Consider the following 27,500-nt stretch of genomic DNA (forward strand, 5'->3'; position numbering starts at 1 on the left):
TTTTGCCGGTAGCGGAGATCTATGACCTACAGGCGGTAACGGCGCTCATTACTCATGTATCCGCCGAGAGGCGCCTGTCTTCAGGCTAGACATTGGGACAATTGCCCCGTCTTCGATGGCTCTATATGCGTCCGAAAATGAAGTTTTAACTGTTTTTCATGCTAGAATGTAGTTGTTTAAAACTCTAATCTGTGGTTTATTTATATAGATAAAAAAAAATTATATATATATATATATATTTAATTCTAAATTAAAGATTAGTGACCTCCAGGCGATGACAGGTGCCCAATACTCATGAAACCGTCTAAAGCAGACATTTACCCTGACATTGAAATAATTGTTGGCTGTTTAACAGTCTTTGGTTTCATTAATTAATTACTTTTTATTCCAGTTTATTGTGTTTTGGCTAAGCACACAGTTATGTTCATTAAATATTATTTCCTATTCTGTATAAAATTAAATAAAGGTGCAGTACAACCAAAAATATGTTGGTAACCAAATCGTTTTGGGGGCTATAACATTCTGTTATTATCTGTTAAAAGTTCATTTGTATTAATTTCTACGTTGAATTAAAAAAGGTTTGAATTTCTATAACTAACGTGCAAAAGATATAGCCCTTTTCACAGTAATTTGCTGTAATCATGCTACCTGCCGTAATTTCACAATAAAATTATGAATACAACATATTACTGTGAATTTTTCAGTTAAATACTGTGAAGGGATACTAATGTAATTTACTGTGAAAAATTACAGTAACTTGTTGTGAAAACCTGGAAATTTTTTACAGTGCATCTGTTAGCAAATTTTAATTCACAGACACATTTACACACACACACAGTTAGAAGTATATTTATTTTTTTATATTTTTTTATAATTTTATCTATATCTATAACTTTATTTTACCCATTTTTCTACACTTTTACACATACAATAAAAAAAAAATAAAAAAAAAACTAGACACTTGCATTTAATATGCTTTTTATATGATTTTTTTTAATGATTTTTATGATTTTTATTCCTCTTTGACCCATGTACAAATTTAATATATGTTTTAAAATGTTACATTGGAAGATACACAGACTAAATTCATTCTTGTTTAGAGAGAATATTTATCTCCAGAATATCCTTTTTTCTTCATTTTTTTATCTTCTGTGAGCACAGTACGGGGATCCAGTGTGAAGTCGATTGCCTTGGGCTGTTATTCTTGGTGTAGGCCTACACTGGAGAGCTTGTGTAAATACGTTAGTAGTGTTAAAGGGCAGCCCTTTAATATGCAGTCTCACTGACCTTAAACATTTTTTATTGATTGCTCTGGTCAATCATGCATTTTTTGTGTAAAGAATTTAGATTCAATAACCAGATTGATCATTTATTTTCATGTATTTCATTCATTATTTCATAATATGAATGCAGTTTAAAAATATATTTGTGGACACTTTTTAATCATGTGAGCATTGTTATTTCACTTCAGCAAGGCCTAAAACCAACCAAAGGAAGTCAAATCAGAAGATTACAAGGTTAAAAATGTTATTTTATTCTTTTAAGTCAAAGTTGAAACATGAAAGTATTATACACACAACAGCTCATTATATCATACAGTAATTTCTCCATTTGTAATACATGTAAATGCCACATTAATAAGTAGTCACATTAAATAGTTTGTGGAATTATAGCCTCCATATTCATATAAAAATGTATATAGAGCTTTAAACATAATAGTAACTTACAACAGAAAAAAGGTAAACGCCACTTTTGAGTCACCTTTTTATTGTTTGATTATGACAATTTCATTTCATTTGACCAGCAGGAGGTGTTTTATTGATGGATTTACCTCTTTAAATAACAATGCTGGAAATGTCCTCTTTCCTGTATGAAGCTTGCTGTATTTAGTTGCTTTCAGAACATATAGGAATCAAGGACAACAGGTTGACTCTTGGATAAATATTTATAAATAATTCTTCTTTTCTTTTTATAATTTTTTTAAAATATAATCCTGGATGAATCTTGTCAGAGCAAAATATATATAATATGTTTAGTTTTGAATAAGGTAGCATCCCATCTGTTGACAATAGTAATATTCTCAAAACTTTTTGGAGTTTTAGTGAAACACATGCTAATTTCATTGTTTAAAAGAAAAATTATGCTTCAAATAGATATTTAGATATTTTTGCTGTAAAATGATAAATAATAGCAGTGCCAAAACCAATACAAAAATAGTAAATGATTACGAGTCACAGCAGCAATCATACAACACTTATTCACTTTTAAGGTTTGCCACCTCGGGTATCAAAAGTATTTCTGAGTTTCCCAGTAATATGACTTGGGAGACCATTCATGTCCAATTTTTTTTACTATAAAGCTTATATTTATCAAAATTTATCATAGTTTACACAGCATGTGAAGGCAGCATAAAACCACCTGAAGAAGTCAGATCAAAAGGTGGGGGGGGGGGGGGGGGGGGGTTTAAAAGCAGCCTACATGTACATTAATACTGTAATATTCTTTTTACTAGTAGCCTACTGTAAGTTTTTAATTTTGAAGTAAAGCATATTATCTGAATTTCATAACCCTTATGAATGTCAATTTCCTGTAAACAATTTTGCAGTTTGATGAAGATTTACAGGGATGGTTCAACCAAAAAAAGGAAAAATCTGTCATCATTTATTTACCCTTTACATGTTTCAAACCAGTTTGAGTTGAGTACAAAATTTTCTCTTTAATGTTTGAAACCTGTAACCACTTATATCCGTAGTAAGAAAAACGAATAGTATAAAAGTCAATGGTTTACAGTTTTTTTTTTCCAGAATTTTTAAAAATAGGTTATTTTGTGTTCAATAGAACAAAAAAAAAAAAAAAAAAACTCAGTTTGGTTTACAAGTCAATAGGTATATGCACACGGACTTCTAATTTCAGCCAGCCAGCATCAGGGCTTCCGGGTTAATATCCCATACAAAATCACCGTGTTTAACATTTGATTTCTTTAAAAAACAGTGTCAGTCTGAAAAAAGCACTGCATTAATTATATTTTTTTTCATGCCATGTTTTTAAAATCTGGAAATGAATTTTACCCAAGTATTTTCAATGGAGATGTTGCGCTAGCCTGCTGCTAATGATGACACATTTAAACAGTCTTTCGTCTCTTTTTAAGTTTTAACAACCAAATGGATGATTAAGTCTATTTAACTGATTTTATTTGAATATTACAACATCGATGCTGTAAAAGGAACCTTATGAATTTGAAAATAGTGGCATAAAGCTTTCACCGGAAGTTCATCATTGGCTGAAAAACACTAGCTGCGCTTATAGCTCATTAAAGGTGAGTAGGCTAAATCAGTGTTTCTCAACAACGTTCCTGGAGGACCACCCGCTCTGCACATTTTCCACGTCTCCTTCACAAACACACAAACATATTACCTCATTAACAGAGACTGGAAGACCTGTAATGGATGTGACAGACAAAGGAGACTTCCAAAACATGCAGTGTTTGAGGTCCTCCAGGAACGTGGTTGAGAAACACTAGGCTAATGACATTTTCATATTTGGGTGAATTAACACTCCTTATCAGCAGGGGGCGGTTTGAAGAGTAGGCTATTTATTAAAACCTAAAAGAAGTCAAGAGTCAAAACAGGTGAATGGTTTAGAAACGTGACAGCAACGTTTAGATGCTCGCCGACCTGAACGGATGTCCAATTTCAACGTATCCACTATTAGGACGACAAAACATAACAGGCCTATAAGGTTAGTTTGGATATTTGCTTTGTTTTGTTCAAAACATCTTCAAGTGTAACAGTTATTCTAGTATGTGCGGTTTGACCTCGCGAGGGAGGAATCTCAACAGATCCAACTGAACCGAGACCTATTAGTGAAAACATTTAAGTAGCCTCTATTTATTTACTGAACAATTCGCGCATTGTTCACTCACCATTAACTGTTATGAGGTAGGTTACATCTTAACCACTAAATTTGATTCTAAAAAATCTGTAAATTGTAATTTTTGTCCAATTAGAGCATTCCCCATGTTACGATCCCCTGCTTCCCTTGCGCTACGTCAGGTGTCTGGAAACCGATCAAAGTCAAGCTCACAGTGCGTTATTGTCCCCATCTATCCGCACACCCTCCATCTCTCTCTCTCTCTCTCTCTCTCTCTCTCTCTCTCTCTCTCTCTCTCTCTCTCTCTCTCTCTCTCTCAAACACACACACACTCTCTCTCTCTGTCTCTCTCAAACACACTCTCTCTCCCTCTCACTGTCGCCTGCAAGCTCATGTGTGCGCGCGCCTCGAAATCCATCTGAATGCTAGGAGTGAAGGAGGGTCGGTTCGCTCTGCAGACAAATTTCACTTGTCATTCCTGAATAACGGCGCTCTACCGGAGGGCTGGAATCGGACTTCAGTAACAGAAGTGCGGTGGCCTTCGCCCTCACTCAGCAACGATGTCCGAATATATCCTCACCTTACTCGTCATATTGGGATTCGGGGATATATTCTCAAATGTTCAGACACTGAGGGACGCTGATTCAGAGCAAGGTAAGACAGACGCAGCAGCAGCCCCACAATGAAACTTGCGCTCGCGGAGCATCCTGAATCTGACAGCGGATCACGCCACGCGCTTCACATCGCTGCACGTTTCACATGCGATGCGTGCGTTTTTCCCCTAAATGTTGCTTCGGATTGAATTGGGACATGTCAATATGCCGAGATTGGAATGTTTCATTCGCGTGTTGTAGTAGTCTATGTTGGAATTCAGTTCCTTGGTAGTGGATACTTCGTACTTAGTGGGTAGTGCACTAGTGATGATCTTGGATAGGACTGAAAGAGTATTGATAGGATGCACGGAGAGCTCAAGCCCTCATATTCATTTAGTAGAATAGTCATTTAGGCTAGTATAATATAGTGATTTGTTTAAACGGAGAGGTGGGTTGAATTCGTTTATGAGATAGCCTACTGTATATTGCAGAACTGATAAAAAAAAATCTATAAAATATAGTACGTATTGATGTTATAGAAATTAAGATAGGAATTGAGTATTTTGAACTGTCAAATATAAATTGAATGGTTGTTTATCGAAGCGTGATTTGATTTATGATTTTGCATAATTTCTCGCATAATTAAACAAGTTATGTTCCTTGCAAATGTAATGATTTACCTTGCATCATGCTATTGAAACCTGGTGGTCTTTAATGTTTGAATGTTTTTATTTTTATTTTTTTAATTGAAGACTTCAGAAGGGAAAACCTGTAAGTGCCGTCTGAAATTTCCGTTGAAAATGAACATTTTTCTCAGCCTCCTTTGTTTATGATGAGGTATTTCACTTTAGTTCTTTGCCATAAAAGTCATATTACTGAACATACACACATGGAGCCTGATAAAAATGCTCATTTTAAAGGACAATTTTAGATGGCATTTAGAGGTTTTTGCATCTAAACTCTTCAATTATTGGTCAAATTTGGTGAAACTGTGCTGAACTATGTTGAAGTCAACGTGTGGCCTTCTCTTGGATGATCTTTGCTAATTGTGCAGATATTAATTCTTAAACAGTCATCCTGTAATGCTTGTATATCGTGAAGTTCTGGAAAATTCTAACCGGCGATGTCTTCAAGTTGCGAATGATGCAACTTTTTCCAATTTCTCAAAGTCTTCCTCATACGGCTTGCATAACAAAAGCTTTTGGCTGAAGAGTAGCAATCGTGAGTGACGCTGTCAGAGAAATCTAAATCAATAAGGGCAGATATTTAATGAATTTTGATGTGGAGATCAATGAGTCTTGAACTAGTTGCAGAGGTTTTGTTCACTTGAAGCAATTCCCAGTTTGCCGTCGGATTGAGATGAAGCAAAGATTGTCAGCTTGTAGCACAGACAAATCTGTCAAGATTGTTTTCCTCTTGTGCTCCCAATACTCAAGGCGAAAATACAATCTCTTTTTCATCTCTCAAGCATTGTATTTGAATGCATAGACAATATAGTTCAGCTAGGCAGTTATTACAAGACTGTGTTTTACAGTATAAGCAAAAACAGCATTTGTAAACCAAGAAGGAAACCACTTTCAAGTTTTATGTAATTTGACCCTGCTGTGCAAGACATCCACAGCAAAAGCAGTTTTTAACCATTAAGTGTGTTTTGTTACACCTAACCATCGTAAATATTCTTCTTTTGACCCTTAAACATAATTCTGCAAGACTGTCCTTTTTGTACGTCACTATGCTTTTTATTTATGGCAACATAAATTCAACTTGGCTGCAAGTCTTGAAGCACCCAGCACCTCTTAAATGTCCGATAATTCTTATACTATCATTTATTGCAGTGAGTAAATGCCTATCTCTGAAAACTAATTGGATTTTTTATTATTATTTATAATTTTCTATGTGATTTCATGAATAATTCACACATCACTGAGCACACATGCGCTGGATCTTCCGTGTGTCTTGAGGTGTGTTCGAAGAGAGAAAGTGCCATTTTCAAAAGCTGCATATTCATCATATCAGATGAATGTAAATGTCACGGTGCCCTGCGAGGAGATTATCTGAATAGTGGTACTCCGAGGCTTGTGTTCCCCTGCTAAATGCCTCCATTCATACCTCCATCATATGATATATGCTTAATATCATCACTGCTCTTTCGCTTATCCATATTTTACAAAACAATGCAGTGGAGTCATCAGCGTTGTTGTGACTTAGGATGCTTAGTTAAACCATTCGTTCCACAGTCTGTTTGGTGAAACTTTAATCATTGTTTGCCATCTAATCTAGCGTATCACAGCCAAGAGTTTACACCACCAGTGCAGGCAGATGGAAAGGCATCATTGAAAAGTAGTTTACCCAAACCACACTTCATTATATCAAACCCTCTTTTATCTTACCTGTGACTCTCCCTTCAGATATTTATCAGCTATTACAAACAGTTCAAGGTTGCTGGAAATGTTTCCCCCTTTTTAAGAGAGTCTGGCGTGCCCCAAAAAGCAGGTTAAGCACTATCCTTTCGTAATGAAATCGGGAGGACGCCCCCAGAGCCTAATTAAATGAGATTATATCTAGACATGCTGTGCCGGCTTATTGTCCAACTGTGATTTTTACCTGGTATTGGAGGAAAGTCAATAATGGCCCAAACAGTGATTGTTTAAATGACCTCAGTCATGCAAAGGGAATGCTGATCTGCCTTACTCTACATAGGGGAAATGCTTTTGTGCGACTCAAAAGAAAGGGCTGATATCATTGCTCAAAACCTACAGTAGCATGCTGCTTATGAATGCAGCATAGTAGATGTCTTTAAAATGGAAATCAGCTTAATTGTGATGCCTTCTTAAGCTTGCTGCATTCTTTAGTTTTTTCATATATGCATGCAAACTGTGTGCATAATGCAAATTTCATCATCTGCACAGTATGCATCAATCCTGGTATGGTTCAAAGCATATGTGCTTTGAACTTTTGCACTGTTTGGTTTGTGCACAAGTCGACAACACTGATCCAGACAGTTGTTTCACAGACAAAACTAAATAAAGAAAATCAAGGTTACTGAACAAGAATGGCAATAAATTGCACAGTTAATCATTAAAAGATTGTGATCTTGAGTCAAACATCTTTAATAAACCTTCATTAAAAAAGACTGATCATAATGGTACATTAAAATCTGCAGTTGACCAATTTGGCATTGTCATCATGTGTAGTTATAAGTTATAAAACTTGTATAGTTATAGTACATTTTTAATGAGTTATTTACTTGCATTTACTTGTTTAACCACAAAAGTTCAATTAAAATATCTCTTCTACCAAAGAGTCCTGGTCAAGACATGCAGCTAAGGACAAAGTTACAGACAAAAAAAAAACCCTGTATCCTACTTTTAATATTTATTATACTTACTATGGCTGGGCGATTAATTGAAAAGTAATTAAACATTCAGAACCTATATAGTATGTAGTATAATCCTTTGCTGTTACTTATGCAGATGCCGACCTCTTAAAAAATGTTTCTACACGTTGGGATGACGCATAACACAAGCACTGTGATTGGTCAGCTTGGTAGTGTTGATGAGTGTAGTCGCTGTGTAAAGGACAAAATAATAAAATAAATGAATTACATAATCGTTCATTAATCGTAATTGCATATAAATATCTAATTAATCAAGATTTTGATTTTAGGCCAAATCACCCAGCCCTACTTATAAGGACAACAACATAGATGCACACAAAAATAATATAAGTCATAATCAATTATTTAAACATGTGCACTGTTCTAAATAGACAATATATATATATATATATATATATATATATATATATATATATATATATATATATATATATATATATATATATATATATATATATAGTTATTATAGTTATATAGTTTTTTTTTTCCAACCACATCATGTTGTTGTTTTTTTGTTTGTACTTTTTCAAGCACTGGGATCATACAGTATATAAACATTGATGTCTATGGCAGCCAAAATGGAGTAAATAAAAAAATACTTTTAATGATAGCTGTGTAAATTACATTGTTGTGCCTTTAGGTGGTGACAAGCAGACATTCTTTCAAAATGCTGATCAATGAACTATAAAACAAGAGTCTATGAGTCACTGAATCATCCGTTTAAACTGAGCTTTATAATGTACAATTAGAATAAATATATCATGATCTCCATTTAAATCAATCAATCAATTAATGGAAAATCATTATACAGTAAGTTCATCCAGAATCATATTCAGCTCTCTAAAAAACCTCAGAAGACATGAAAAGGTTTGAAATCATCAAGGCACGTCCGAGTCTTAATCCAGCTTCACTTTCTGTCTCCAGAGATACCTTCATCTAATTGATTTTTTCAGGCAGCATAGATACATCCTTTGCAGCCTTTGATATCCGACAATCCTTTGCATTGCATTTCGTGATGGTTGAGCTAAATAAACACCTGAAAGCTGCATTTGGTGATTATTTTTTATGTAAATATTTTAATGTAATTTTCAGTCAGAAATTGATATCATGGACATAAAATATTTCATTTGATGCCTGATTCAGGTGTGTTTAACAAGGTTTTGGGGTAAACTCAGCAGTATAATGAGTTTTTTGACACCCCAGGAAAATAGATTAGTTAAGCAATCAAAGATGAGGGATGCTGCAATAATGGTAATACTTTGCAAAAACATTGTTCGTTTACATTAATTATTGCTTTTAAACAAATATAAACTTGTAAGAACTTATACAGTAAAATTGGCAATATATTTTACATTTATTAAAGGTACAGTTCACCCCCAAAATGAAAATTGACTCACTATTTACTAACTTTCAAGTGGTTTTAAACATGTTTGAGTTTCCTTTTTCTTTGTTAATCACAAAAGAAGATATTTTGAAGAAAGTTTAAAACCTTTAACAATTGACTTTCATGGTTTTTACTACCATGGATGTCAGTGGTTGCAGGTTTCATCATTCTTCAAAGGATCATCTTTATCGTTTAACAGAAAATGAAAAAAAAAAGTATTTTTAAAGTTTGTATTCACCTAAGAGTGTATAAATAGTGAGTAAATTTACATTTATGGATGAATTATCCCTTTAACTGTTGATAATTTCATCTAACACAACATGCATTTGATCTCAAATATGTGTCATGTTGAAATTCTGCAGAAGTCTCGCTTTATAGTTCACATTGAGCATGCTATTAATAAATCAAACCTTGTTATACTGTAAAGTGCAGTGCTCTCATGATGATTTTAGTATATACGTCATGTTGTTATTATTACTGCATGCCAGCATGTTTCTGTCTGTGTAAAACATTTCAAATCACCCCTAAGTAGCTTTCTTGATGGTTCAGTTGCTTCCTTAAGGCTAGTTTCCACTATACTGACAGTCACCATCTAACACCAGCAAACACTATCATCAGGTTCTGTCTGATCAAGTGTATTTCCCCTGTTGGCATCTGTTTCTGTTGGTCACCACTTGTTTTCACAGATTTAGCATGTTCATTTGGTGTGTGTCAGGTCATGGATTGTCTGAGAAGTGACATACTGTAGTGTGATCTGGTGAGTGTTGGTGTCTGTTGCTGCAGTGCGAATCGGCCTTTAGAGGGCACTTCTGTGTAGGCAATAGTCAGCAAGGAAACCCAATAAATTTTGGAAGAGAGTTGCGGTTGCACAGCACTTCTACCCCAGCTGACTGACCTTTTCAGGTTGGTCTACATTTATTTTCATAGGTGGTTTGCATCAGTGTCTGGAACATTTTATTTCAAAAAGGCCTTATTTTCTTTAAATAAATCTGTCATATGGAACTAGTTTACAAGCTGTTTCTGGAGAGCCTTGGAAAACCCATGCCTCAGCTTCAGGTGTTTCCTCGCTCCCAAGCAGGTCCAGAGGTCTAGCTCTCCAAAGAACTGCTTTGTGAATGACCTCACAATTATCCATCTGGTGCTCTATAAAATGGGAAGCACTAAGGCACACTGATCCCTAGCCAAAGTGCTCACCGAAAAGGGGTTTAGAATGACAAGAGAGATGACAAAGCAAAGCACTTGAGTTCCAGTACGAGCTCCAATCTTGCTTCTGGAAGTGATTCATCTTGCACCTGTGTGTCAGGCTTCATTGTTTTTGCTGGCATTCTATTGCACGGCCCATTTGGTCCAATTGAAGTTCGGTTGAAGTTGGCCACACATTCAGCTGAGTCATTAAGTGTTCTGACCTTTGACGGATCGAGTGGTTGTGGCTGAGCTTTGCAGTTGGAGCTAATCCTGCAATGCACAGGTAATCTGCTGGCCTATGACATCATGGGCATCTGTATTCTGTGTTGACATGCTGGAAACCAGCTCTGTGGGAGCTCGTGGAGAAGGTCAAGGTGTTTTATTGCACCACAATGTTTTCCATTCGCTGTAAAGGCACTGAATTAACGTTCTGGCTCCCTTGCCAATGTTTTTATTTAAAATAAAATATTTTTGTCAGTCATGTTTTAAAGCGGCCATCCACACTCAAAAAATGAAATTTGTTGTATGTTTAAATTACTTATTTATTAGGGGGGGTGACAACTTACATTACATGTTGTCCCAACATGTGTAAAACCCAGTATTTATACAGTTCACGTTTATAGCCTATGATGACTGAATAGGGATAACCCTAAATAGGCCAAATAATTTGAAGAATGGATAGATGGATATATTTTTCTATAATTATTTAGATGTTTTTAAAAAGACACCTGTTAAAAAGTCATTCAGTGTAACAATAGTTTATTAAACAAGTAGGTCCAATAAATATTTAGTATTGCTATATATTTTGTCAGGCATATCTAGAACATGAAAACATTTGATTAAATTATATATATTTAAGCATCACAAGGCAGACCCAAAATACTAATTAACTAAGTTAATTTTATACATTTATACAGTAGGGCAGGACGGTGGCGCAGTGGGTAGAACAATCGCCTTACAGCAGGAAGGTTGCTGGTTTGCGTTCTGTGTAGAGTTTGCATGTTCTCCCCGTTTTGGTATGGGTGTTCTCCGAGTGCTCCGGTTTCCGTCTGAAGACATAAGGTGTAGGTGAAGTGGGTAAGCTAAATTGGCTGTAGTGAATGAGTGTGAATGTAAGAGTGTATGGGTGTTTCCTGGTGTTAGGTTGCGGATGGAAGGGCATCTGCTTTGTAAAGCATATGCTGGATAAGTTGGCAGTTTATTCCACTGTGGCGACCCCTGGTTAATAAAGAGACTAAGCTGAAAAGAAAATTAATGATCAAATAAATTTTATACAGTATATTGTTTCCACTTTTAAACCAATTAAACCTCCACTTTTTAAATCAATTAAAAATAAATACAATTTTATAAGATGACGTGCTTTTTTTTGTATTATTAAAAGTACAGGCCAGAATAAGTAACATACTTTGGTTTATGCACAAATTCATCTGTTATGTACCTAAATTATTTGAAACATTAGACACATGACTTGCATTTCACATGCTTTCATAAGTTCTCTGTACAATATACAAGATCGTTTTTGTTTAAAAATTTATGGAAGTTAATTTAATGCAGACAATACAATTAGACATCTCATATGTACAATAAACTGTAAAGTAGAGCTGCTCGATTTTGGGAAAAATCATAATCACGATTATTTTGGTCATAATTGTAATCACGATTATTCAAAAGGATTACTGAAAGTCAAAATGATTAGCTCTCCTGAGAATTAAAAAAATAAATAAATTCCCAAATGATGTTTAACAGAGCAAGGAATTTTAACAGTATTTCCTCTAATATTTTTTCTTCTGGAGAAAGGCTTTTTTATTTTTATTTTGAATAGAATAACAGCAGGTTTAAATATTTTGAAAGCCATTTTAAAGTCTATAATATTACCCCCCTTAAGCAATATATTTTTTGATTGCCTGCAGAAGAAACTACTGTTATACAATGACCTGCCTAATTACACTAGTTAAGCCTTTAAATCAAACTTTGAATCTGTGGGGGGTGGGGGGGGTGATGTTGCTAATATTCAGGAGGGCTAATAATTCTGACTTTAACTGCATATATTATTTTCCACTCTGCAAAGGAAAGAGAAATAAATACAATATAAAAAAAATATAAAACACTGTGCTTTAAGCATCTTAACTGTAAGAAAAAACACTTTAGCTACAAAAGTCCTTCAGTCAAGAGCAGGGAGGTATGTTCTACATTTGTTGTTTGATTAATAATCATAAAAACAGGCGACAGAAGCATTATCGCGCGCTTTCTCAACTCGTTTGTTTATTACACAAATGAGGGTTAATATGAATAATCACTAAACACGCGTTTTGACACCTATCTGACCATTAAAGCGCTCACGTTAAGATGACTTTAGATGTGTGCACTCGTCTCAGTAAGCGAGCGAGACCGAATGCTTGACCGCATGCTTCTGTTCTGTGTGCGCACACACACATAAACATAAACATTGTTGTCAACATAACTCACTGGAAATCCAAAATATACTTCCACACCGGCGACTTCATTGAAAGAGGAGAGGGTTTAAGTTTAAAAGGGTTTAAGAGACCCTACAGGTCTCCTGCGTCTGCAGTTCAACAATCACTTTAACAAGCGTGTTTTTTCCCGCTTGGCAAGCCAAGCTGACGTGACATGGGGCGTGGCAGCATCGACGATTCTGTTGTTAATAATCGAAATTAAGCATGAATTTTGATCGATATAAATTCAAAATCAAAATAGTGACACCCTTAATTAATATATTTGTAAGAATTTACATATTCATTTACTATTAATGATAAGTTGTGTTAGAAACATGCATCGTTATATTCAAGCTTTTGCAACCAGTTCAAAACTTTCATAGTAGACTTTTGAACATTTATTTTCGGTTACCAGTTTTGACTTTCACTGTACAGAAAAAGACTTTTTAATATTTACCATTCAACAAAGAAAGTCACACAGGTTTGGAAGGGCTTGCGGATGAGTAAATGGTGTCATAATTGTCATTGAGCCTTTCCGTGAACTCTCTTTAAACCGTTATCGAGTTGCAGTTCTGTAAAGATACCATCAATTGGAAACAAACTCTTTTATTTACTTGCCAAAGCTAATTTGCGCTCACATTGGACTCTCTGAGTGTTAATTTTGGAGCCTGTGTCTTAGTAATCAGAAACAAGTGCAGAAATCAATGAGAGCTTGAAATGTATTCACATTCAGTGACCACTGCCTGGGCAAAGTATTTTGGAAGCTTTTAATAACACAGCCAGGAAAGCGCACTTGTTGTTGTAGTTTGTAGATTTATGCACCCGTTTTAATTGGATCTGGGGTGACTTTGCACTGTTTTCAGAAAACAATCAGCTGTTAGATGTGATGGTACACATGGTAATCTGTTAATGTAGGCGAAAAGCAGTGTTTTGTGAACACATTTTTTTTTGGTTGGGGTGGAGACCTGCATGTGTTCAGTCCAGCGTATGTGTTTTTGCTTGCTCGCTGTTGAATTAATTATTCAAAGGTTTAAGATTAGGCTTTTTGTTTAATTTGCAGCATAAGTAATGTGATTAATGGAGCCCTGGATCTTCTTTTTCTTTCTTTCTTTTTTTTGTGCTTTCCCTTAGAGGAGGGTTACAAGTCATTGTAAAACTAATATACATGGCATGGATTCAATTAGATATGACAAATCAGAGAGAATGAATTAATGAGCGTTTGTTGATTTGTTATTAAGGATGAATTGAAAGACTAGCAAACGTTCTTAATGAGCAAAACAGGGTGCTCTATGAAAGGCAAATGAAATTAAGAATTTATCTCTATTGATAGATGGAAGTAAATCCTAGAAAGGAGTGCAGATATTTGCTGGTCGCATCTGAGCAATTGTACGTATGAAGGAATAAGTGGCAAATGTGTTCCATTGGAAACAAGAACGTACAGCAACACACTTGCTGTTTTATGATTGATTCGTTTGAGGTGGTTAAATGGTTTGCCTGCATTTTGACATTCAGTATGTAAACAGACTGACTATTCCGAGGTCTGGACTGAGCACTGGCTACGTTGTGAACCATATAGAGGTAATGATGACACACAGAGGAGAAGATGAGCTGCTTATTTTATTTCTAACTACTCAGAGACTCTCAGAGGTCTTCAGAGTTCTGCTCAAATGAAGGCTCAAGGGTTTAGCTGGACCGCATTGTAATGCTGTGTGAAAGTCAGACAATTGCATTAGAAATATAATTCTTTTGTGGTTGGATGTAGCCTGAGGCTGTCAGTCGATTTATAATGTATTTTTAATGAATCCCATTTTTTTTTTTGTAGTTAATATGTTTAATCACACATAAGTTTACTGAAATGTACCTTTGAATGTGTTTTGTCATATTTTAAAAAAACACTGCCTTTCAAGTGCTGTTTAAAAAAATCAATCCAATGAAAAAAAGTTTTATAAATTTAATGAAAAAACATTAAATCCTATCAATTAAAATCCCAACAAATATTTCTGTTAAATGAATGCGGTGCTTTTGAACCTTTTTCATCAGGTATTCAGTTCAACTATTTTGTTTTTCACAAAACAGGAAGAAAAATTATGATTAATATAAAATGATTTTTGAGAACCAAATAACATTTTTTGCGACAGTGCCAACCACTGAGCCACCGTGCCACCCAAAACAGTAATTATACATTGTAATAATATTCCACAATATTACTTATATGATTGTTGTATTTATGATCTAAAAATGTCTACATCAAAAACGTCACAGTAGTTTAGAAATATATTAATATATATTTGAGCAATGGTGGGATGCAGGCTGAGTGTCTTAGTTTCCCACCAGTTACGATATACTGCCATCGCACTGCTACGAGTGTGATATTGCATTTATAGTTTGATGGCATAATCCTGTATATAAAAAGAAAATCAAACACGGAGACTCTCAAAAATCCTTCCGTATGAGGAACTATCTGACCATCAGAACAGCAGAAACCGTTGCTACTTCACTAACAGCATTCTAGAGGTAGTATTTGAATTATTCTTTAGCGTAATGTCTAAAGTGATGACAAAACAGGTGATTTTGCTCACATCTTAAGAATAAAAGGCTGAATGGCATGAAATGGCATCAGTCTACAGAGATTTCCATGCATTTCTTTGTTGAATTGAGGATATTACAATAATTAACCACGAAAAAGCCAAAGCAAACACTAGCAGATTACAGTGGTATAAATACAGCACAACAAAATACAAAAGAGAGATTTACTAAGGGGTCGATCTCACCGAATGCGCATTTCTGTTCCAAAAACGTGAGGTCTGCCTTTTTTGTTGACAAGAAAAAAAAAAAGCAGTGCGCTTTTTGTTGAATCAGCTGGGTAATGTACCAGAGTGTTGCTGTTGATATTAATATAATTTTAATATTTAATAATTTTGTGATTTTCAAGTTTTGTGAAGTCATACAGCTCCGGATAACTCAAAACAGCAACCACAAGTCTCCCCATTCATCTTCAAAAGTTTCCGTCGTTGTCTTGACAACACAAACACTGCAGGCACCTCAATGGAAACCCCGCCTCTGCTTTCATTTGATTGGAGAATGAAACAGACGCGACTGACGTAACATGCTTTCTCCTCTCAGAGTTGACTTTTTTTTCAACAGTGCGTGCAATGGCAAAAATGCGAGGCTCAGCAGGTGGTAAATGCGAGGCGTGCAGTGAGCATAAACAGTGCACAAAATGCTTGCGGCTGTAAATAAACCATTCAAAAAATGCGCCTCTTAACACAAAAAGCACGTTCGGTGTGACTATCCCCTTAGAATGTCACTGACCTGTTTTGTAATGATTTGTTCCACTGTAGTTTGAAACTTACTCAGAGAAAAAGTTTCATATCATTTGAGCTTTTATCCATCTAAGTACTCATTATGCAGTTTCTGTCATCATTTTGTGGCGGAACGTTTTTCGAATGTTACGAATTTCTTTGCTCTGCTGATGGCTGTCAATATGCTAAATCTCCAAAATTAAAAATATTTTAAAATAGGCACTGTCCTTAAAAATAAACTGCGTAATTACAAGCTCTATATACACACCGTATCCTCTACAAAGCACACATTTTATAAAAAGGAAAGAATAAAAGGAGACATTTTCACACATGTCTCTATGTAGTTTTTCACCCTCTTCACTTTTTGGTCAACTTAAAAGGATCTGAGATTCATTCTATTAAAGAAGACTTAACACCCTTAGAAATGCCATAAGGGCTTAGACGGGTTAAAACTAATTCTAGACTCGGAGCGATGCAGACAGTGGACCAGAGATTCAGCAGTCTGTGAGACAGTTTTATCCTGGGGCTAAAGTATGCCTATCAATCTGACAGCCAGAGCCCAGAACAAGTAGCTGATGCTCCCTCATGAAGCGTCTCATAGCCTTATTGTAAGCATGCAGCTTTGGTACACTGTCAAATCCTTAAAAAGCGTCATAACACTCTTGATTCCCGATTGAAAGTTCAGATCACTTGTTTTAGAACCTAACTTTTATTTAAGTTTTAATTTGATCTACAACATGTTTATGATGAGTGCAGCTTTCAGACATCTCTATATGTGTCATAATGTTGATCATAGTTAAATTTAAGTATTGAATAGTCTAATTTGTGCAATTTGCTTGCATAAATGTCACCAAGTCCAGTCTTCATGATTAAGTGTTAGTTAGCAACAAACGTGTTAATTTAACTGTCAAAAGATATATTTTTATACACTTGCATGATTAATGGTGAATTATGCAGTATGTTGCATAGATTTATGCAGCCCGTCAACTACTCACCATGGTTACCCTACATATTTCAACATAACAAAAGGTAAACCTGTGGTAAAAAAACTGTCCAAGAAGTCCATTGAGTTAATTCAGAGATTTTCAAAATGCATTGTTTTTCTGCTGGATTGCTACATTGATGTTGCTGCTTGTTCAAATGACTTGTTTAAAACATGAGTTGAAACAACACAAATCTTGTCATTTGTTTTATGTTCAATCTACTTGCATTTGTAAAACATAAAGTTAACTTTATTGGTTTGTGTTGGGAGTGGGACAATGTAAAGGGATTTTGTTGGCGTAACCTGGTTAGTGGATATGTTGTTCCTAGCATGCTTTGTGTGGGATTGAATTAAGAAATGTTGACAATAAAAGTAATAGTATAAGTGGTTTATGTTAAGAGAAATACTTGTTTTAGATTAATCCTTTTACCACATTGCAGAAGAGTAGTACTTATGCTTTGGATGTTTTAAGCTTAAATAACAATTGCTTAGTCTGTTGCTTTGCTCAGTGAGCCATAACTGCTCTAAAACTAGTTTTGAGATCAGTCTCAGGCATAAATGCATCAAAATGAATTTTGCTCATGTGCTTTATTAGCCTAAAATAATTTGAAATTACGTACTTCAAAAAGTTTAAATAACACCGTTAAAGTAAGTGTTGCAATTCAATGTGTTAAAATGCGTGTCATAATTACAGAAAATTAAGTTACAATACTTTTTTTTTTAAGTGTATGCTCTCTTGGTTTGCTTTTGCAGCCTGATCTCATGAGAAAACGTAACTATTCTTTACGTTTTGTCAGTTTAGTGGCTATTTCACACAAATTTGTACAAGTTCAATCAACAAAAATGTACCATTTTAAAAAGGAGGTGTGGCACCCATCCCTGCCCTGCTTTATAAGCAAATTGTACTAAATTGTGTGAATAAGATCATAAAAAGTCATATGAATTAACCACTAAATCAAAAAGTTACCAATTGCCTTAATTATCTTGCATTTTGAACTTAGGTTTCAACCACAGATGACGCTCTAGGATAATTTTTAATTATACATTAAAATGCTCATCAAGAAGAGCTTTTGAATGAGTCATGAAAGTTGGCTTTTGTGTCATGGGTTAATGTAATGAAATTAAACCTGTCCTAACGTTATTCATAGTTATTTTAGGTTTAAGTGGTATTTGTAAGGAATTAGATGCAAGCAGAGAATAGTTGTTTTTAAACCATACAGCACCATCTGCAGTTAAAACTAAACTCAGAATCAATTCAAGATAGAGTAACAATGCAATTTACAGTAAAAAAAAAAAAATATTAGAATCAACTCAGAATAAATTATTTGAACAATTTTTCACCACAATTATAACAGAAACCTACAGGTTTCCTACATAACACAATATTAATGTGGTTTCCCATGTTAATTTAATCCCATTTTTCTTATTCACCTTGTTCTTCGTGGACAGGCAGGCGCAGCCATTAGAATCATTTTGGCTTAAGACTTCCAGTCTCATTCACATCTTGATTTGTAGCTTGATGTTGCAAACTGATATTTGCTTATTGTCTTATTTTATTTTGTGAGTATAGTCATGCAAACACTTGTTTGTTGAGCAAGTAGTTTGACAGTTTTCTGCCATTTATTATTCCTAGTCACTTCTCCTATAGGCAGCTGAATCGGAAGTTCCAAAACAATTGCAAAAACGAGTGCTCTTCTGCATTGAAGAATAAGGTCAATACAGTTGAATGGAAAGCACTCAGTTAGTTAGAAATCTGCTACTCAGTACTACATTATAACCATACAAATACAAAAAGGTTTGAGTTGGCATAACTTGCTTTAAGTACAATGAGATTTCTAAATATGTGACTGAAATTAATTTCATTTCAACAATTGCACTGTACAGTTTTGCAGTGTGAACTACAGCCAATGTGTATTCAGGCTCTAAGTTAGACTGGCTTTCAATGTCGTTTCACATTAATAAAAAAAAAGCTTGTTTTGGATTTTGGTGAGGCTTCTGTAGGTGCCCTGTGGATATTAATATTTCGCTCACTTGACATATGGCAAACAAGGCCACACACCTGGAAAAATAGAGAAAGAGAACGAGTCCAACCCACAGCCATGAAGAGAATGTCTCTTCCAAGCTCCCCTACATCATGCCTGCTGTTGTGGCAGTGATTTAGGACCGCCAAACCAGATTAAAAGGGAACTGTCCCAGCTGCCACCTGGCATCCTGCTATAAGGCTGAGAGGCCAATGCTGGAATGTTTTAAAAACCAGCAGAGGAGCTTAATTCATCACCTATCGCCATTCGGGAGAAAAAGGCATTCAAAAGGATTTAAGGTGGCTTGGTTTAGTTTGACTGGCTTTTATCTGGGATACTTTAATAGATTGAATTATTTGATTCAGTTAATTACCACCAGCTTCGGTTTGCGACCCTGCTCAGCAGGATGTGTGTGCCGCCCTGCTCTATATTCAGTGTTATGCAGTTTGCATTCTCTGTGTGTTGTTGGCAATTCTGATTTCGCAAATCTGATTTCTCATTTGGCAGCAAAGCAAGCACCAGCAACATGTTGTCAGTTGTGTACTTTACTATTAATTGATGGAATCTAATATGTAGCTATGCAAACTCTACAACAAGCATCTTTGTCATTTTAACCTTATAAATTGCAATAGTTGGTAATAGGGAGGCTCCGATCAGGATTTTTGCAGCCAATACAGAATACCGATTCAGATGCTTCCAGCTTTATCATAAAACATGTTTATCCTCTAAGTATGATACTTAAATGGAGATCTCTCCTAACCTAAGAGGAAAAATTAAGGATGCTGCGTATAATCACTTAAACATACCCATTTCATAACCATTTAGACGTGAACATGTCATGATCAGAAGCATCTTTACAGAAAAAAAAAAAAATTTTTATATATATATATATATATATATATATATATATATATATATATATATATTTATATATATATATATATATATATATATATATATATATATATATATATATATATATATATATATATAACAACACACATTCCTCTTGGGAAAAATCAATAATAAAATTGATATCTATAACCAACTTTATTGAAAAAATGGGATTGCATTAAAAAAAAATGACCTTCTCAACATAATAATTTTTAGCGAAGCACATAACCATAGCAGTGCTAATAATTTAGAAATATATGCTAAAATTGGAACAAAAAAACATAAACAAACAACAGTAACAAAAAGCAGTTTTGTCTACTAATTAAGAATTGTGTGACCCTTTTTTAAAATGCATTATGTAAAGAGCTTATAGTTGTTGCATAAGCCTGAAGGCCTTTTTTTCAGCGAAAGCTTTTTTCAGTCATATCTTGACTGTATATATGGATGTCAGTGTATTCACTCACAGTTAGGATGATTTGAATTACTTGGATGAGCCTGTGTTATTACTTTCATTGGTTGTTATCTGGGAATAACATACCTTGGAATGTCGCGACTGACCATTTATAATCCATTATTCCAGAGATTCATGTAAAAAGGGATAATAAATAAATAAATATATCTAGTCACTTGTTATTATAGAATTTAACCCGGCTTATCAGCTGATGTATAAGACAAAAGGGCTATTTTTTGCCACAAACATCTGGCTGCTTCTACATTATCCTGCTTATTACACTGCTACTTGCCACAAAACATAAACATTAGACCCAAACAATTAATCTTAATAACATAATAATAAATAACATACCTTGTAATGTTGTGATTGACCAATCAGAATTAAGTATTCCAGAGAGCTGTGTAATAAGTGTAAATAGTATGCAATTCATTGCATCTAGTTAGCTTTCTATCAGGTCTCATTTTGTTTCAAAGTCTATTCAGCAACCGCACATCTCTTATCTGATTGTTTGGGTTCAGCACCTGCTCTGCTCTGTCACAGCTGACTTCGTTCTGTTTCTGACTCTTTTTTGTTCTAATTAGATACATGCCTGCTTGTTTTTGTTGTGCCGGAGAAGAGCATTCACCCTCTCTGCATCTGTGATTCGCCTCAGCGCTCTGTGAAAGCACAGGAGATAAAGCACTCAGCCTCCCAATCCCTGACTGTCTTTCACTTTCAGTGCTCGCTGCTGGATAAATAACAGTCATCTGAAATGTTCTTCTGTACTCAGCCTCATAATGCACCAAACAGAATGGAAGGGAAGCTAAAAGAAAAGATGAAAAGCGCCAACCCTCCACAGTTTCTGTTTGGTGGTTTGTAGTAAGTGAACATGACGGAGTGTTTTTAGGGCATGGTTTTGAATCGGGTGAAGTCTTGCTGATTTTAGAACTCAATCGGGCAATTGTGGAAGTATTTATTGAAACTAAGGTCTTTATAGGTTGTGGGATTCAATAGTTTGAACTGAACTTTTTGGGAAAGAAGATTTGATAAGAGTAATGCAGTGTAAGAATCGGCTCATAAGGGTGTTGATTTATAATATACACACGTTTGTGCAAAAGTCTTAGGATACCATTTGTTTTGTTGCTTTAGTAATGGTTTAATGACAGTACAGTGTTTCCTCTAGCATTTTTTTTTTACAGCTGTGGCGGAAGCCTTTTACACAGATCCATCAACTACTTATGATGTTATTCAATGACAAATGTCATGAGCGCAGTATTAACAAGTTGAGATCTCATTCATGTAATACGAGCATGCGAATCTCTGCTTGCATGTCGATTTCCTCTGTTCGTGCACAAAACTTCTTGCATGGCTTCAAATATATGCTGCTCAAGTGCAGATTTTCTTGTTTGCTCTCAAATAATCACTGCTGTAGTGTGATTTAGTGCGTTTATGTAACGAGAATGTCTCCGACATTATTAGGTTTTCTAGGAATATTTCTGAATGTCTTCAATAGACCTACAGACTGAAGTGAAACGGCTATAAACTTCAGCAAGATAAAGTCATTGCAAGCAAAATCATTGATCTTTATTAATAAATAAATAACTATATAAACTGTGTTCATTTTAACCGAAAGCTACATCGTATTTTCTAGCCGGACACATCATGCACCTGTCAGTCAGTCAGTCAGCCAGTCAGCCAGTCAGCCAGCATGTCACCTTAAAGGGTTAAACCAGGGGTGTCAAACTCAATTCCTGGAGAGCCGAAGCCCTGCACAGTTTAGTTCCAACCCTGCTCCAACACACTTACCTGTAGGTTTTAAACAAGCCTGAAGGACTCAATTAGTTTGATCAGGTGTGTTTAATTAGGGTTGGAACTAAACTGTGCAGAGCTGCGGCCCTTTTGGAACGGAGTTTGACACCTGTGGGTTAAACAAATAACACAAAGCACTACTATGGTTACAGAAATGTTCGCTTTGTCACTATTCACTTACCTTTTAATACATTTTGGTGCGATTATAACCCGCTATTAAAAAAAACAACGACTGAATGATTTGAATGAGAAGCTGTAATGTAGCCGTGGCGGGATGAATTTTGGTGTGGCGCCTCGCTATTGAAGAATGGATGTAGCAGAAACCATGCAGTATGTAATCATATCTTATTATATTAGATATTAATGTAATTATATTATATCAGTAATCAAATTATTTGCCTTAATCTGAAGACAGTAATATGATTGTGTTTATATGAGTTGCTTCTTCTATGTTCTTTTCGTGATTCTGTTTTACATGTTATAGCACAGATCGATTATGTTATTTAGGGGTGTCAAAATTAATTGTTTGTTCGTTACACCGCGATGCAGATGCAGAAAATTCGGTATCGGTTCAGTAATAATCGTAACCGGTTATTGTGTACTGACGACAATATCTCATATTCGCTATGTCGCCATAGCTTACTATAGCGAGGGAGGCGAGCGCGAGTGTTTACAAACCTCCAACTACTTAATGCAGAAACTGTGCACAAATTCACTGCGTGTGCACTTCAATAACTAATAGGCATACTCATCCTAATTTAATTTCTGTGTAGTTCGACTATGACTTCAGTCAGATTAAGGTAATCAACAATCGCTGTTCACATGGTAGACTCTATAACAGAGTATTGTCTTAATTGTATTAAATTATGGGTGTCCATGTAATAGTACTCTGTCTCTAACTGAACAGTGAAATCATATTTGGAACGACCAAGTTTTAAATTTTTTGTTAAATGTTTCACAGATGTTTTATTTATGTCTTATTGAAGATACAGAAATAGAAACATGGATGTTCATTACTATAATAAAATATAAATTTTATGTAAAATACACTGCATTACATTAAACAGTATTAAAGTACATCAATAGCATCAAATTTATACTTACGTTTTCATACTTGGAAGAACAGAAAATTAAATTAAAAAGACTAAAAATCATTCATTGGTTAGCTGTATACACTACTGTACCAAATATTAGTGTAAACTGTGAATGTGAATATATTTGCTAACATGAATGAATCATTTTGTTTCTTATTATTGTTATCATTAATGTAGATTTAAGGCGATTTGCATTACATTTTTTTCTTAAAAGTGTCATATAGTGCATTGATTTATTGTTAAATTATTTTAAATTATATTCTCTAAATCGTACATTTTGCATCCTGACATGTCTCATGCTGTCATTGCCCAGTAACGCACAGTAAACACATTGCCATTTGCGTTTTCAAAAAAAAAGTCTCACATACAAAGTAAGTGAAATATACGCTTAAAGGGGTGGTCCACTACGATATCATATTTTAAACTTTAGTTGATGTGTAATGAAGCTGTGTGAACATAAACAACATCTCTGGATGTAAAAAGTTCTAAGTTCAATGCAAAGGGAGACCTTGGTTTTAACCGAGTTAGCTTAGCAAAGCCTACAATGAACGAATTTTGGGGACTACAAAAAATACTTTCAGGCCTTGTGAGATCACAAGCGTACCTCTACCGCACACACACTGCACAGCTAAGGGCCGTGGCCAGAGGCGCTGTAACATTATAGCAGAGAGAGCTAAAATGCGTCCAAACGCTGCTATTTCCACAGAGCTTTGTCTGTTTCTGTATTTGGGTTTTCAAAGGACACGACACAAAGACAGAATTGCTTACAGTTCAATATTAATTATGTTCCAGAGAATTATAAAATATATAGCAAGCATGATTTGACAAAAAACAGCTCCAGAATCAGTGCTGCTGCTCCCAGTTCAGTGCTGGATTCGGTTAAAATCTCCTCAAAGCAGAAGCTGTGAACTACAACCTGTAAGTGTTTTTATTTGTAAAAATTGATCATAACATGTTCAGTGTCTTGCGTTAACGGTAAGCTGTAGCAACGATGTAAACAAGGGGAAATGCTGATTTTAGCTACAAATTCATATTTATCAGTCAAACTGCTGTAAACGCGCGCGCACACACACACACACACACAACTTTGCAATAATTCTCTTTAGGCAGCTTTTCCATGCGTTTTACTTCTCAGATAATGTAGTTGCAAAAGATATGTGGATGATTCATATTACTTACAACTGCATATTCTGGATATGTGTGAAAGACGTTGTGTAACGCGTTGAGTTAAAAAAATACAGGATAGCTCACCTAACTCGTGGCAGCAGCAGAAAAATAAATCAAGGCTCACACAGGTCACATCCCACATCTTGTGCTTTATTCTTCTGTCACGATATATTACAGAAAATAATTTAATCCGAGAAAAGAAAAAGAAAGTCCCGCGCACATGCGCTTGTTATAGAAAGTTCACACACTCAAACACACATAGACACACGCATTAGAGATGTCTCTCAAAGTAGCCGCACCCCATTTTCACTCGTTACAGACACTTGTCAGATGCTATTTTAGAGAGCAGGCAGGAGGCTGACTGACTGTTTACACAGCAGAAAAGCGCATGCTTGTACGGGTATGATGTGGAGCCGACCCGCGAATCGCAGCACATTTATACGATGACCAATCAAAGTCACTTGAGGGCAGGCCTTTCAGAGGAACTAGGAAATATTTCAGTTGTTTTCATGTTAGCTGAGTAGCTGTGTATTATCAAAGTGAGACTTATGAAAAAAAATAACATGATTTCCTTCAGGTGAGCATACATTGCTTTGCATCTTATAAGCACAACCAAGCCTTAAAATTACATTTTGGACCACCTCTTTAAAATAACTAAGGGAGGAAAATTATCATTGTCTCACTAAAAAATGTTGTTGCTTATCAAACACAGCATGAGGCATAATAATGATCCCAGAGCTTGATGACATAGCTGCTCGTCAGGTCTGGATTAAAGACCCAAATATTTATTTATTTTTTTTTTTTTTAATAAAGAATGAAGAAATTTGAAATTTGTTTACTTTTTACACTTAAAAGTCAAATTGCTTTGTTGATTATTTTCATTAACCAAACACATAAAAAAAAAATCAAAGGATTTTGCTAGTCATTTTAGATTTTTACACCTCAAAGTACACTATTTTAAGGCGCATTGATAAAAAAAAACATACTTGGTTTGCTAACTTGGAGCTGTTCAACAGGTTTATTTGGGTAAAACCTATGAAAATATCCAGATGGCTTTGAAAAGTGATCATAACATTTCAGCCGTTATGATTCTTGCAATTTTCCGTAGGCCTGTTGATTCATCATAAGTCACCTGCTTTGTTCTTTCACTATAATTAGTGAGCAGAAAAACAAGAGACTAAGAGAGTTTAATACATCCAGCACGTCGTTTCACACTGAGCCTTAGAGGCTGCGGCGCTATGTGAAAATGCCCTTTCTTTATGGAGCTTTTTTATTCCACTGGGATCCTTGCTTTTTGGCATCGGTGCTTGTCACTTGCTATTTATCTCTCCTAAAGGCAATTAATTTCTTTGAAACAAAGAAGTCAAAGCCCCCTGAAGTAACAAGCCAACACAGGTGAAGGAAACCAGCTTAGCAAAAAAATGCCTCAGCAAGGCAGCTTGTGATTGCACTTTATTTCTAAGGACACAGAAAAGTCTTCAGCGGGGGATTAATTATTATCAAGTAGCCCCAAAAATCAATTGTAATGCCTGAATTTAATGTTGAGGTTGATTAGTAAATGCAGTCTATTGGAAACAACAGATTGGCCTGGAAAATAGTGCCTGGTGGGTCATTCGCTGGCATCCCAGGGCTTTGAAAAACCACTTTGTAGTGCAACTCTTTCAAAGTGGGCAGTTATGGAAACCGCATACAGATTATGTTCGGTTTCACTGTTTGATCATTTAGCAAGTCATTCCTGGAGTTAACACCTCAGCACCACTGTGCTACCCTTATGTTTTATTTTGAAAACAACATTTTTCTAAAGAGGGCTTTAACTTCAACGCTAGCTCTATAAAATAATCTATAAAATACAGTAAAGTGTTTGTTTGGCTGAATAACATCAGTTTTGAATTTTTAAAAACATTTTTAAGATCAATAATATTAGCCCCTATATGGCTACAGAGCAAGCCACTGTTTTCCAATGACTATTCTAATTACCATAACTTGCCTAGTTAAGCTAATTAATTACTGTAGTTAAGCATTTTTATATAGACTTTAAGCTGATTACCAGTGTCTTGCAAAATAACTAGCAAACTATTATTCACTGTCATGATGGCAAAGACAAAATGTACATTAGTTATTAAAACAATTTAGTTTCAGAATGTGAAAAATCTCTCAGTTAAACAGCAAGTTAAACAAACTTTTTTTTAAAGAGGGCTCATAATTCAACTTCAACACTAAGCTCTTTAATTGAAATGTGGTAAAGTGTGTTTTAATGACGTTTATACATATTATAACAATTTTATAATTTATTTATTTATTTACGCATTAATGTTTTTTTTTTTTTTTTTGGAATCAATCGAGAAAACGTATTTTGTGGGGATTTGATAATCACTAAACCATGTTGCATTGTCATACAGTTTTGCTGCAAGTATTTAAAGAAGAAAGATGGATAGGAATATTCTGGTGAGTAACAATTGTTTATATACTTTTAGTGGCAACTATTCAATAATTTCCCCCTCTTCCCCTTATTTTCAAAACATCTACACTAAAAAAAGTAATGACAAAAAAGGCAAGACAACAAATTTAAAGGTGCTGTATTTAAGTTTTTGACTCCTCTAAAGCATAAAAATACCATGATATGTTTGCAGATATTCAAGAAACACTCAAAGTGAACATTCTTGTTTATCTGAAAAACAATGCTAAAGTCAGATATTCTGCTTTGAAAATGTTTTTTTCTGTGATGGAACTTGTCTTTGTTTTGGTAATTTTAACATGCTCAATGGAAGTTAAGCCTATAATATTTTAGCACTTTACATTGCCTTGTTGGAAAACCGTGCATTTTGTTCATTCAGTAAGAAAGGCTTTGAAAGCAAACGTCTGACCGAAAGTTGACCTTTGGTGGAAAGTAGCAGACTCCGAAATGAGATTCAGGTT

The 27,500-nt window shown here is 35.0% G+C and overlaps 1 protein-coding gene across 4 annotated transcripts in view; it reads left to right on the forward strand.

The window, feature by feature from the left end:
• Positions 1 to 27,500, forward strand: part of lrp1bb (low density lipoprotein receptor-related protein 1Bb) — a 667,407-nt gene that overhangs the window by 87,929 nt on the left and 551,978 nt on the right. For 2 of the 4 annotated variants that reach the window (XM_073912905.1, XM_021478996.2), the window contains exon 1: positions 4,245 to 4,524. The exons of 1 other annotated variant lie outside the window; for it this stretch is intronic. In XM_073912905.1, the coding sequence (XP_073769006.1) occupies positions 4,431 to 4,524 (94 nt within the window). In that variant the 5' untranslated portion in view covers positions 4,245 to 4,430. Of the gene's footprint in view, positions 1 to 3,570; positions 3,739 to 4,244; positions 4,525 to 27,500 lie in introns of those variants that run through there. One more of the 4 variants, XM_073912906.1, reaches the window with a different exon arrangement.

The sequence above is a fragment of the Danio rerio genome, chromosome 9 (genome assembly GCF_049306965.1).
Source record: "Danio rerio strain Tuebingen ecotype United States chromosome 9, GRCz12tu, whole genome shotgun sequence".
Lineage (NCBI taxonomy): Eukaryota > Metazoa > Chordata > Actinopteri > Cypriniformes > Danionidae > Danio > Danio rerio.